The sequence below is a fragment of the Saccostrea echinata genome, unplaced genomic scaffold, assembly GCF_033153115.1.
Source record: "Saccostrea echinata isolate AGI-Se365-2 ecotype Australia unplaced genomic scaffold, CSIRO_AGI_Sech_v1 ptg000042l, whole genome shotgun sequence".
Lineage (NCBI taxonomy): Eukaryota > Metazoa > Mollusca > Bivalvia > Ostreida > Ostreidae > Saccostrea > Saccostrea echinata.
In genome coordinates this window covers 4137776-4151756 of record NW_026889791.1, presented here as the reverse complement: position 1 = coordinate 4151756, position 13981 = coordinate 4137776, and the positions used below count along the sequence as shown (strand labels likewise).

General features: G+C 34.2%; 1 protein-coding gene across 1 annotated transcript; it reads left to right on the top strand.

Annotated features, from left to right (window-relative positions):
* Positions 1–1930: 1930 nt before the first annotated feature.
* Positions 1931–13228, top strand: LOC133201045 (uncharacterized). Its single transcript, XM_061336847.1, has 7 exons — positions 1931–1942; positions 6686–6829; positions 7069–7172; positions 7476–7587; positions 7940–8105; positions 9572–9769; positions 12371–13228. The coding sequence occupies exons 1-7, from the start codon at positions 1931–1933 to the stop codon at positions 12601–12603; spliced, it is 969 nt and encodes a 322-aa protein (XP_061192831.1). The 3' UTR covers positions 12604–13228.
* Positions 13229–13981: the final 753 nt, after the last annotated feature.

Here is a 13981-nt window from a genome sequence, read left to right as displayed (position 1 = left end):
CTTTTAGCCAATTAAAATCCAACTAGATTCTCTGCCCGAGATGAGTACATAGTACTTCGTGGTATGAAACGATTTCTCCAGTCGGCAAGCAGAGTTTGGATGCTGTTTATGGAGACAAAAGGAAATAAAGACAATCATGCCACATATGGTTTTGTAAATTTTCGTAGAAGAGAATGGTTATAAACAGTTTGCCAGTGCGTTTTCTCTGAAAGCATTTAAATGACTGCGATTCGGGGAAAAGGGGGGTGCTAGATGTAATTCGGAGTTATATATCTTGTGTTATTATACTACCAGGTAAAAAAAGATACAGAAACAAGTGCCGATGTTATGATTAATAAAATTAAGATCAATTTAAGGTCTGTGGAAACAGAAATCAAGCCCCGAAAGCTCCTGCCTTGCAAGTGTAACCGGAAATAGAACTCTGTTGTAAATAAAATACTAGTAACAAAGTTACCAGCCAATTTATCAATGATCAACCTAAGCAAGGGGATTTCTGAACAATGATTAACGGTAAATGAAAATACTGTTTAAAGTTTTATAAATTATTGAAGTGAGAATTAACCTTTGTAAATGACAATAAATAGTAAACAATTATCAAAATTTAACGAGAGAGTAAAGTCTCTCAAATTTGCACAGGAATAAATACTTATTAAAAATTTTATTAAATTTGGTGAGTGGATAACAAAAATCTCAATTGATAATTAAGAAGTTTATGAAAAAAAATGTAGGAATGTGGGAAGCCTGTGAGATATATGACAGACTAAAAATATCTATGTCCCTACTGGGCCTCCATACATGTGAAAAACTCTATAAATAAACACTACTATATATGTCAGTGACCTGGAAAATATGAGGAAAATGAGCTACATCACCCAATATGAACCCTACTAGCAACACTCTAGAGTTGAACTATGAAAAATAATGTGTGGGCTTTAATAATAACCTTCCCAGAAAATAAGGAACACCAAAAATGTAAAGGATATGAATAATAAATGACAAATGGTGGTTCTAAAATATACACCTGTTATCTACATATTCCTACACCAGGATGGACTTAGAAAAGGAAAACTTAACTCTATAATTCAAAACTAGTACATCCTAGTCTATTACATTGTACTAGAAAGGGGAAAAACGCGTAACTAAAAACTCACCACGTGGTTAAATTCCCAACCCAAGTGAAGAAAGATGTTCGAACACGGCTTAAATACCCTAGCCAGGCCCAAAAATAAAAGCCAATAAATATCAAAGATCCGATGGCTAACTTAACCAATCAGAACACATCTGTCAAAAGTACTACGGAAAACCTATACGTCCACGACTCTTCGTGTTTTAGGTTCGTAATCCCTCTGTTCACTCCTATAAAATCATGGTTTTATGCTTATTATATTCCAAAAGAAGTGTATTTTACAAATAAAATGCAAACAATTTTGGCATAGCTTGAGGGGAAAAATTGGTCAGAAAAGATATTTCTACTTGAAAGTTTTATAAAGGAATAATAGACATTTATCCAATTACAGTTATCTCGCTTTTCAGAGTATCAATGGACCTTAAAGTAAAATTTGTGGAATGTCAACCCATGGTCTAACTTATAAAAAAGTTTTAAAGACTACTATAATAAAGGAGTTTTACGTAAGTAACAACTGAACACATAATGTAAATATAGAATTATCATACTGAAATACCAGAAATATTTGTATTGTATAATTTACGAAACCAAGGGCTATTGAAATAGAAATCAAAAAACACCACACAAGAATCCTTTTATTTTATATATCCCTTTATCCGATAAATCAGTTTTTGTTTTCAAAAGATGGAAGTAAGGAACTTTATTTTGAATATCAATTCATTTTTCCGGATTTTAGTAGGTTGGTCCGTTTTAATTTTAATATACGTATTCAGTAAAAATTTCCGGTTACAGAAAGTAGGAACAATGGATGCTGTGGTAAGAAAGAATTCTTGCTTCCCCAGTCTTCAGAGTCTGTTTCTAATTTTATTAAAATGAATATTTTTCTCTAGTGATAAAGGCGAATTTCGTTTCCTTCAGACAATATCAAGGATTTAAATGATAACTGATTTAAGAACATAAACAGGTCCAGTACAATCAGTATATTTAGCTACGTAGCTAAAATTACATACCGTAGCTTTATTTACCTATCTCAGGTAGTCCGAAATATCTGACGTTTTCCTGGCTTTTTTCACGATTTCGATATTTTACGTGCCAGAAAAACGTCAGAACCGGCGCCATTACGAAAACTGGAAATTCGCCGCCTCCAACTGGAGGCGGCATTCTCGGGTTGATTTTCGATACTTGTGAACCGAATTAAATGCTGAATTCACAAGTTATCAATAGAACAATGCCTTTAGTACCCATCAACATCGTTTTTATGGTTTGTTTGTAAAATATACAGTCCGGTGAAAACATTTTATCAGACCTTCGAGTTTTGTTTTCAATTCGTGCATTTTAAAAACTTGCAAGACCTGTATTGAAATGCATAGTGATATTTTCTTTTCATCGATATTGGTGAGTATTAGAAGCATTGTGCTATTGATAAATTGTAAGTTCGGCATTTAATTCAGTTCACAAGTATCGAAAATCAGCTCCGGTTGGAGACGGCGAAATTTCCAGTTTCGGTTATGGCACCGCTTCTGATGTTTTCCTGGCACGTAAAATATCAAAATCGTGAAAAAAGCTAGGAAAACGTCAGATATTTCGGACTAATCTCAGGTAGCTTTATTTAGCTATTTCAAGGCAACTTTTCACAATTTTGCTTTTTATTTTAAAAAGACAAAAAGTCGCTTGTAAATGTCTACTAATATTTATTCTAGATATTATTTAAAAAGCAATCTGAAGCAGAGATAGTTTTAACATTGCTGCCTTTGAACACTTTTAAGGAAAATGTGTATTTTCATTGTTTGAGTATCTGTACACCACCTTGTTTGCAATGAGGTGTGGATAAGTATGATTACTTCACATTATGCTCATGTTGACCAAAACTGGTTTTCTTTGTTATTTCACTCAAGAAGTAACTGTTAGGTCACAAATTAACTGTTGTATATAGCCCCAAAACTTTTAGAACTTTGATTGCAATTGCGCAGAAAAAGACGCATCTCCAAGAGTGATTTTTATACGCCCGTCTTTAGACGGGATGTATTATGTTATGGTGTTCATGTCCATCTGTCCGTCCGTCTGTTAGCTTTTTTCGTGTCCGGCTCATAACTTTAATACTATTAGGCCTAGGATTATCAAACTTTGTCAGCTGATACTTCTTGGGTAGAAGCTGTGTCGCACATTTGAAGTAGGTCACTCTGACCTTTTATTAAGATGCTATGGCCAAATATGGAAAAATCCTGTCCGGCTCATAACTAGAAAACTATTGGACTTTGAATCATCAAACTTGGCCAATTTATGCATCTTAGGTAGAAGGTGTGTTGCGACCTATTTCAAGGTCACTGTGACCTTTAATTTAAGTGAAAATTAAAAAAAACCCTGTTTTTTTTACTATTAGATTACACAATCCCAAAAAATGCAAGAGTGTTGCAGTATCCTTACTAGAAAAATGTTGAATCAAGAAAATACTTATTTTTTTTCATTATATACTTTACAACAATCTGTAACAAATGTAATGTTACAAGAGAAATTCCACCTCTCCCTTTGGTGTAATTATCAAGCACTGGTCAAGGAGAATTTGATAACAGAAAATTGCATGTCAAATTAGAGAGAAATTAATGAGCTTAGTGTGAGGAGCTAACTGGTAGAGCATCTCTGATCAAGCAGGTGTTATCTATATCTCTTGGGAACTGGGCAAAAAGAATCATTCATGTTGGATTAAATAGTTGGCTAGCCTTTTAAACTGAATTTGGTGAAAAGTAATTAAAACTTATTTGATATTGTATAATAAATTAATTTGATATTGTATAATAAACTAATTTTATATTGTATAATATTATTAAAACTAATGATATTTGGGAGGGGGGGTGGGGTGATATTGGAATCAGCATGCCCATTGTCCGTATGAATTGCAGCTTAAAACCAGTCTGACATTAAATCTAAAAAAATCAAGTATTTAAAAAAAATGTTTTAATTATGGTAGATAGTCCCTACAAATCTAAGAGTAATGCAGGAACCTTATTAAAAATGTTGCATCAAGATTACACAAGTTTTTTGTTTCTTTTTATAAATCTTTGTAACAAAAAAAAAATCTTTGTTTTCAAATTTAATTTCAGAATGACATAAATATGCATTTTATTGCACTACAAAGCAGATAGTATGTATAGATCCATTCATCCATTGGGAGTAATGAGTGGAGATGCATCCATGCAGTTAAAGATTAATTAATGAGTTCAGTGTAGGAAGGCTAGCTGTCTCAATCATTTCTTTTAGAGGATCTCTGATCAAGCAGCTCTTATCTGTATCCTTTGGGAATTAGACAGAAGAACTGCTTGTCAGTTTATAGCATATGTCATTCGATAGCCAGCCTTTTATTTTTAATATTGATTTTATATAGATAAGTTCTTAAGATTAAATTGATATTGTTTAATATGATATTTTTATTTAATTTTTTGAAAATATCAACTAATTCAGAGCACCATGTCTCACAAATCTGAAAGCGCGGGGGGGGGGGGGGGGGGGGGGGGGGGGGGGGCTACAGATGGGCATTTGTCAAGCTCTAACACAACCAGTCAAGCTCTAACACAACCAGTTGAGGATCTATAATGTAATATTTGTTATAATTAATGCATACACCACAGGAGATGTATAAACAAATATTATAAGGAATGGAAAAATCCTTGAAATCCTTGTATCAAGGTTGACATGATTTTCTTGCACTCTACTGGTAAACTGTTTATGACAATTGAACAATATTTGACAGGTGTATCATGCTGTGGCGGGGCACTTTATTTCATGAATTGTTTTCAGATGAGTTCAAAGTTGAAAATTATCACTGCATCAAAGTGCAAGTTTGATTTAGTAGCTAAATAAAGCTACTTCAGGTAGGTAAATAAAGCTATGTAGGTAATTCAAGCTGCATAGCTAAATCTAGTGATTGTACCAGACCTGATGAACTGTTGGGTTTTCGCATTGTTTTTAAACAGGTTGGGAACAATCACCCAAATGGGATATAATAGCCCGTCTGGGATATAATATCCCAAATGGGATATAAATTTACAGTGCAAAAAAATGAAAATTTTTATTTTGGCTATAAATATCATAAATCCGCATCAAAATTCTTTAAAAGGAATAACTTTTGGCAAGCAAGTTTTTCTGCAAACCTTGTTAGATTGATCCCCAAGAAGTTTACAAACTTCTGAGGGATCAATCTCTTAAACAGTGGTCATACAGAAAAACTTGTTATCCAAAAGTTATTCCTTTATAAGTATCTTGATGCGGATTTATGATATTTATAGCCAAGATAAACATTTTCATTTTTTGCATTGTAAATTTATATCCCATATGGGATATTATATCCCAAATGGGCTATTATATCCCATTTGGGCGATTGGTCCCAACCTGTTAAATGTTTGCTTGAGCTTAATATGAGTTTTGAAAGTATGGTTCAAACACTTAAAGGCTGAGATTTTTAACTGAGTTTTTCCAGGTAAGGAGAGGGACTTACTCTTATATGCTACCCGAGGCAATGACGATTATCATTATGCAGAGAGTTGATCTCCTTACCACACCTCTGATAATAATTTGATGAAATCCTGGCTTGTGATTGGTTGTTGTCTATCATGTGAGAGTAGTGTAATATTTATAGGTGGTCACTGGAAAATCAATACATGTCACTACGAAGTTTTTGTTCTTTTGAAACACTAATATACCATCGAAAGTTCAAGTTAAAGTTCTTTCGTAAACAGAAGTGGTAAAATAATGCGAAAAGAGGTGACAGAATAGGAAAAAAGAAACAACTGATTCATTATACAAACCATAGACACCTGAATGGGTAAATTTGTTACATAGTCATACAGTGTTCATGGATGGGATGATACCTGGTTAGAAAATTTCATACCCGGTGAGGCTTTGCCTTGCTGGGTGTGAAATTTATTAACCTGACATCTTCCCGTCCATGATCACTACATGACTATGTAACTAATAACATGGTAATATTATACAGAGGAAGTCCATGAGTATTACCTGTAGGTCTTTTTAGAGGGCTGGGTGGTCGTGGCCATTTTTAGACTATATTGATCTCCTTTAGAAGAAGAGCTCCATATAATGATATACAAAAATGATCAACTTTTAAAACTAAAATATATGAATTTTTTCTTTGCCAAATGATAGTTGACAGCTTAAGATATCATATCTAAAAAAATAAGTTATATCTGATGGTTAATTTGTTGACCCCCCAGCCTCCTTAATACCTCATTTTAAACAGTAAAAACAATTGTAATCATAACTAAGTTAACTGCATTACTTATATAAAAAAAATATTAATATTATTACTGACAATTTTCAAATTTCATAGTACATGTAATAGATTCATAAACAAACAGTGTATACAGGGTTTGACACTAACTTTTCTGGGCATTAACGGTAGTCCAGATGGACTAGTACTGCTTTTTACTTTTACTAGTCCACAGGGGTTTTTAATCATCCATCAAAAAATGAAACATCAGTGTCTTGTAACGATTATATATGTACTGACTCGGAATTGCGTAACTAAATTATGCATGTTTCTATTTTCAGAGACAAGAAAACATTCTGAAAAAGAGGCTACAAGCTTTCCTTGCAGAAATGCTAAAATTTGGGACCATCAAGGGATTCAAAAACTTTGCCATGTACCTAAGGGGACGAGAAGAATTGGTTATTAGTGTTCTAAATGAACCAAAAGTATGTATATTCCCAGAGAAGCAGAAGCTATTTCTTGGTTTCTTTGATTATGTATTTATATGTGGAACTTCATGTAATATTTTGTAATTTGAAGTTTATGTCCATACAGAAATTTGGTCATAAGACAAAAAGCTTGTCAAATGACTGTTTTTATTGCTCAAATATTCATGGTACAGGTGCATTCATTGCACAAGCTCCATAAAAAATCTCCTGTTTGACCCAACATTGCTTTGTTTCAGTCCTCACCTTACAGCCACACGCTGGAGACCAAGAGTACAGCCCCGGGTTTCAAAGATCCTAACAGGAGTGGAAGCTTAACATCCAATAATCTGCCTTATGATAAGTAAGTGTGGGAGTACAAATTTAAACAACAAAAATTGTATTATTTAAAATTTATTTTACAATTTGTTTTGTATTTTTCACCTTTTTTCGATTCATTTATTTACTTCTTACATATACATGTATATAAATATGCAATAAAAATACAAAATAAATATATACCGGTAAACAAATGTTGAAATGAGTACACAAATTTGCTTTGACTGTTCTGTTTTTGTTTTTTGATTGATTTTGATTCTACCAATTTATTATTTAAACAACAATGTATCCCTGTAATATTGTTACCTGGGTGTTTATGTACCTGTAGGAGGTCCCTGTTAATATCCATGCGATCACAGATGAACTTAACTACAGCGGCAGTCCCAAAAGGTGTGGGATTACCACCGGCTTCACCAAGTGATTCAGAAACTCAACCAGGGGTACACATTCATGTCCTTTTTTTCTAATAACTTTTTTTGGATAAAGATTAATCTGTAAAAGAATGATTAAAGAGTGTTACATGTGATTTCTGATGAAAATTTTACTGTTACAAAAAGTAATGGGGAACAACTCTGATGAGTACCTTTTCTTGCCTGGTGCAAAAGATCCATTGTCTATCTTGATTTCTGTAATGAAGATAATAAAAACCTTTCCTGAACATATCCCTTTTGAGGTTAAATAATGTGCTTGTGATGTTGGAATTTACAGAATGAATACATGGCTTGCTTCAAATTGATTGAAATGCACATTTTGTTGGTTTATAATTTATGTTTTTATAATTTATTTTTTTAGGATGAAGCATCAACTTTATTCCTGATAGCCGGATATGCTCGGTACAGCTGTCCTTATGTGTGGATTCGATCCAACCACCAGCGACTTATTAATCTGATGGGTGACACCGAGTCGGAGAAAGACAGTCCTCTCCGTCTGAAAACCACTGCCTCATGGAAAGACACTAGTAAGAGCTGACTTCCTGTTGTCCTGTAATAATGTTATCCCCTCTTTCATTTCAGTTCTTAGATTATCAAGGTGAATTCTGCCATCTGTTTGGTTTTTTTTTCTATCAAGGGTGACTTGTTCTTGTTTTGCCTTTTCTCCAGAAACACTGAGACAATTTCAACTAAACATGCTCTAAGGTATCTTCAGGTGAAGGGATTTTGAGGGTTTTTTTTTCAAATTAAGGGATAGAAGGAAGACACCTTTACAATTAGAAAGATTTGAAAATAACATAATATCATTAAAAGATCTACTTATCTATAAGAGTGTTAACATTATATTTAATTAAATATTTCACATATAAACACATATCCTTACTACTAATACTCTAATAGAGAGGTTGGAATCAGGAAAGCTTGCCCCTAAGGCAACCCAAGACTCAACCAAAATTCAAGACAACTTTAGTTAATTATCAAATTTACTGAATGATGAGCACAATTATTTTAATTATCCATGAATGTTTTTCATCCACCAATGAAATTAATGTTTTCTTAAATAAAAAAAAAAAAATTATTTTAAATAATGATAGATTCCAGAGAACAGTGTGCTGTGGGTTCAAGAGAAGTTAGGTTTTCTTAATTTAAAAAAAATAAAATCATTTTAATAAGAGACTCCAGCAACCAGTGCCATGCATGCCTCAGAAAAGCAGCTACATCACAATACATGTATGTGCTGCTGTGTGATTGCTAACGTATTTATATGTATATCAGTGAAATAATTTTCATTGGCTCAGTATAAGTAACACATGCCTAACACTGTAAGATGCAAACCTACAATCGAGTTAATAAAATCAAAGGTAGGTCTAGGTATTTTTTTTTCTCCTGAGGAGGGCATGTATTTCCCACACAAAAAAATCCAACTTGGAAATGTTTTGAATTAAGAATAAATCATACTGAAAAATTTCTTTCAAAACTCAATTTCTTTCAACTCCTCCTACAGTTTTTGTCGGATGTCAATAAATCTTTCTACACAGATAGACTACACTAAGGTACAAATTTCTGTTTATTGTTTTTTTGATTTCGACATATGGATTATGGTTTTGCCATAACTAAAATAAAGAAATATTTGTGAAATTCTATCAAAAGGGACTCCTCCTACAGTTTTAGTATGATTACAAAATAAACTTGCCTCAAAAAGAGACTAAACCAAGGATCATTATTCTATTTATTGCTGTTGCAAAGTTTCAAGTCCAAGTGCTTCTTTTCTTTTCCTTTGTTTTAAGTACAGACCATTAGAGCAACTGTCTTTTCATAGACTTCTGGTTCTTTGAAATATTAAATTTCTGAGTTCATGTGAAAGATACATGTGAAAGATTTATAAGGTACTGAATGTTTTTGCATGTCAGGTACTCATTGTGGCCCTCAGGCATATTCTCTTTCTGGCACCTCTGATAATTCCAGTGTATAATGATGTTGTGTTTAACTGCAGATGTTAGCCTGTATGACATTGTGTCAGAACTAGTCAAGCTGAATACCTACCCTGCTCCACAGAATCCATTTGAACTGGACATGGAGTATTTCTCCTCTTTACCTTTATCAGAGCAAGTGCTGGAGACAGGGGCCATGGTACAAACACTTAAGAAAATATTCCTCAGTACCTCAGATGACAGGCCTTATACAGGTTACGGTAAGTAATTATTCCTTAGTACCTCAGATGACAGGCCTTATACAGGTTACGGTAAGTAAATATCCCTCAGTACCTCAAATGACAGGCCTTATACAGGTCACGGTATTTACCGTAAGTAGATATTCCTCAGTAAATGAGATGACAGGCCTTATACAGGTTACGGTAAGTAAATATTCCTCAGCACCTCAGATGACAGGCCTTATACAGGTTAAGATAAGTAAATATTCCTCAGCACCTCAGATGACAGGCCTTATACAGGTTACAGTAAGTATATATTCCTTTAGTTAGTACCTCAGATGACAGGCCTTATACAGGTTACAGTAAGTAAATATTCCTCAACACCTCAGATGACAGGCCTTATACAGGTTACGGTAAGTAAATATTCCTCAGTACCTCAGATGACAGGCCTTATACAGGTTACGGTAAGTAATTATTCCTTAGTACCTCAGATGATAGGCTTTATACAGGTTACGGTAAGTAAATATCCCTCAGTACCTCAAATGACAGGCCTTATACAGGTCACGGTATTTACCGTAAGTAGATATTCCTCAGTACCTCAGATGACAGGCCTTATACAGGTTACGGTAAGTAAATATTCCTCAGCATCTCAGATGACAGGCCTTATACAGGTTACGATAAGTAAATATTCCTCAGCACCTCAGATGACAGGCCTTATACAGGTTACAGTAAGTAATTATTCCTTTAGTTAGTACCTCAGATGACAGGCCTTATACAGGTTACGGTAAGTAAATATTCCTCAGTACCTCAGATGACAGGCCTTATACAGGTTACGGGAAGTAAATATTCCTCAGTAAATCAGATGACAGGCCTTATAAAGGTTACCGTAAGTAAATATTCCTCAGTAAATCAGATGACAGGCCTTATACAGGTTACAGTAAGTAAATATTCCTCAGTAAATCAGATGACAGGCCTTATACAGGTTACGGTAAGTAAATATTCCTCAGTATCTCAGATGACAGGCCTTACACAGGATAGGTAAGGATTCCCCTATCTTCTGTGAACCTCTGGTAATACCAACTTTTATTCTTGAGTATGTATGCACCATAGTACAACTCAGATCCTAGGGGCTGAACATGTCCCAGCAATAGTAATTACCTTGTTATGACTTACAAAATTCAAAAATGATAAACAGTTCAAAGTTTTTAAAATTTCAAAATTTGACAATGGTTTGGTAAAATTTATTGTGCTGAATTTCATTATTTGTTGAAAATGTCAAGGTTTTTTAGGTCACCTGAGCCAAAGGCTCAAGTGAGGTTTTCTTATCACATTTTTTCCGGCGTCCCTCTGTAAACTTTTCACATTTTCAACTTCTTCTCAAGAACCGCTTGGCCAATGTCAACCAAACTTGCCACAAAGTATCCTTGGGTAAAGTGGATTCAAGTTTTTCAAATAAAGAGCCATGCCTTCTTCAAAGGGGAGATAATTATGAATTTGTGAAAAATTAATGGCGTATTTTAAAAGACCTTCTCAAGAACCAAAGGGCCAGAAAATATTAAACTTAACTGGAAGCACCCTCAGATAGTGTAAATTCAAGTTGTTTTTTTTTCAAATCATGAATCCTGGGTGTAGGATGGGGACACAACGGGGGATTAAAGTTTTACATAAGAATACATAGGAAAGATCTTTAAAAAATTCTTCTCAAGAACAACAAAGCCATGATTGGTCATATTAATATTGAAGCATCCTCAGATAGTGTAGATTCAAATTTATTCAAATCATGACCCTCGAGAGTAGAGAGGGGCCCAACAGGGGATCAAAGTTATACAATGGAATATATAGAAAAATCTAAGTCGTCTTCTCAAGAACAGCAAAGCCATGATCAGTCATATAAATTCAGATGTATCCTCAGGTAGTGTACAGGCCCATAGGAAGCAAATTCAGTTTGGGGGGGGGGGGGGGCACAGTCATACATTTTCAGTTGACAGTAGAGGGGGCACTACCAAAAATTTCCTGACAAGCAAAGAAAAAAAAATAGCAAAAAAAAAAAACCCAGAAAAAAAGGTCATCAGACGTTTCTATTGAGGGGGCACAAGCATATAGTATCTAAGTTTACTGTTTACTATAGTAATCTGTATATCGGCAAAATTATTGGGGGGGGGGGGGGGCCCCCAGTTCCTACGGCCATGGTGTACATTTAAATCTGTTCAATCATGTCCATGGGAGGTAGGGCGGGGCCACAGTAAAAGATCAAACATATAGGGAAAATTCTTCAAAATTCTTCTAAAGCCATGATTAGTCAAAGAAATATTGAAGCATCTTCAGTAAGTGTAGATTCAAGTTTATACAAATCATGTCCCCTTTCTCTCTCTCTCTCTCTCCCCCCCCCCCTTTCAGGGTGTTAATTTTTGACCACTTATGTATTAAACTTTTCAGTACTGAACTTATTTCTGCTTTTTCCTAGCCAATGTGCTCAGGTGAGTGATGTGGCCCATGGATGAAGTTTTTTTATTGAAGGAATTTTTTTTTTTAACCAAAATTAAAGTTCTGCCAAGTTGAAGATTTAAATATGTCAGTGTGTTTAATGCTGATGGTGAATGAAATTCATGCAATCATTTAAATTTGGCAATCATTTCTTTGCAGTGTTAGAAGATTTACAGATTATGACCAAAATGCACTTCACTGCTTTGAAGAAACTTGTACAAGAAGGAGGTTTACCAATTGCACAGCAAGAACAAAGACACAGATCAGGTGCTGTTTCAGGGCCTGGGCGGTCCCGATACCCTAGTTCTCTGTATGGTCAGGCACCCCCGAGTCAGTATGGAGCAGGGTATTACGGTTCTTCACAACAAAGCTATTCCTATACAGGTTATTAATGACAACAGACTGTACCATTCAGTGATCTCATTCTGGAAAATGTTTTAAGCACTAGTTTAGAACTAGCTTACATTGTACAAGTGTCATTCAGTCTGTGCTGTTCCTGAAACATCTGGATTCACATAACATTTAATCTACACAAGATCTTGTGAATAAATGTGAATTTACTAGTCATTGTTATCTCCCAGGGAAATATGGGTGTATGCTTTGGAGAATTTGTGTTACCATAGTTATATTAATTTTACTTTTTTATGTATGCCACTATGGACAACTCAAACTTCCCGAGAATTTAACACATTTACTTATCTACTAGTGTGCACAGGCTCTCTTTGAGAAGCCATACCCAGATGTTCTCTCCGAGTAATTATACTCAGGTACATTCCAAAAAGAACCTTTTTAATAGTGTTTTATTATCTGTGTTCAAGTTCTCCTGGAGAATTCATAACTTTTTACAGGACATTACAATGAGTAAAGTCCAGTATGTGGATACACATGATCTTGGGGGATTTTCTATTGTAATATGTTATATGTAATAAACATTTTAAAAGCCTAATTATTTTACTATTCATTTTTTATTTTCACATACTTTGAACTTTTTATATCTGACAAATACTTTTAAAGGAAAAAAAATTATACAATGTAGTACCAGAATACCTTCAGATTTCTATATGTAAATAAAAATTCATTTTCATGGCAGTATCAAATCTTTAACAAGAGCACCACCATGCGGAACATTCACTGCTACAGAAAATATTTTTAGAATATAATGAGTCATTTTGTAAAATTGAACAGAATAAGGATGACTGGTCACTGATGTTAATAAAATGTCACTCACTTCCAATGTTTTACTAGCAAATCAAATTTGAGTTATAGCGATACCTTGATGTACATTAATTATAATGTACTCAAAGACTGAATTCAATAATTATGTTAACTTGTTTGCAAATATCCTTGAAATTAAACAGGCTTTGACCTATTACATTTGTAAAAATGTATGCAAAGTAGGATGATCCTAAATGCTAGTGTTTCAATCTTGCCCACAAGCTTGTACATGGACACACACCCCCAGTACACATTCCTGAAGCTATATTCCCTCTGCAGTTTGTTGTGTGAGGAGATAATTATCAAATTCCTACACTAATTAACACTGCATTCTCATTTCTTTTTACCATGGAATAATATTTTGTTGAAATAATTTTCTGTGTAAGGCATCCACTAAATGTAATGCACTGTATAATACCATTAATGGAATTCAATCATTTGTAGTTGCTACCGGTCAAAATTTTCACTTCAGAACATGGGGAAATGTCTGTAGCTTCAAATTCAATATTTTGGTATAGTATTGCAGTGAATTAGCATTACAAGAATACCAATATG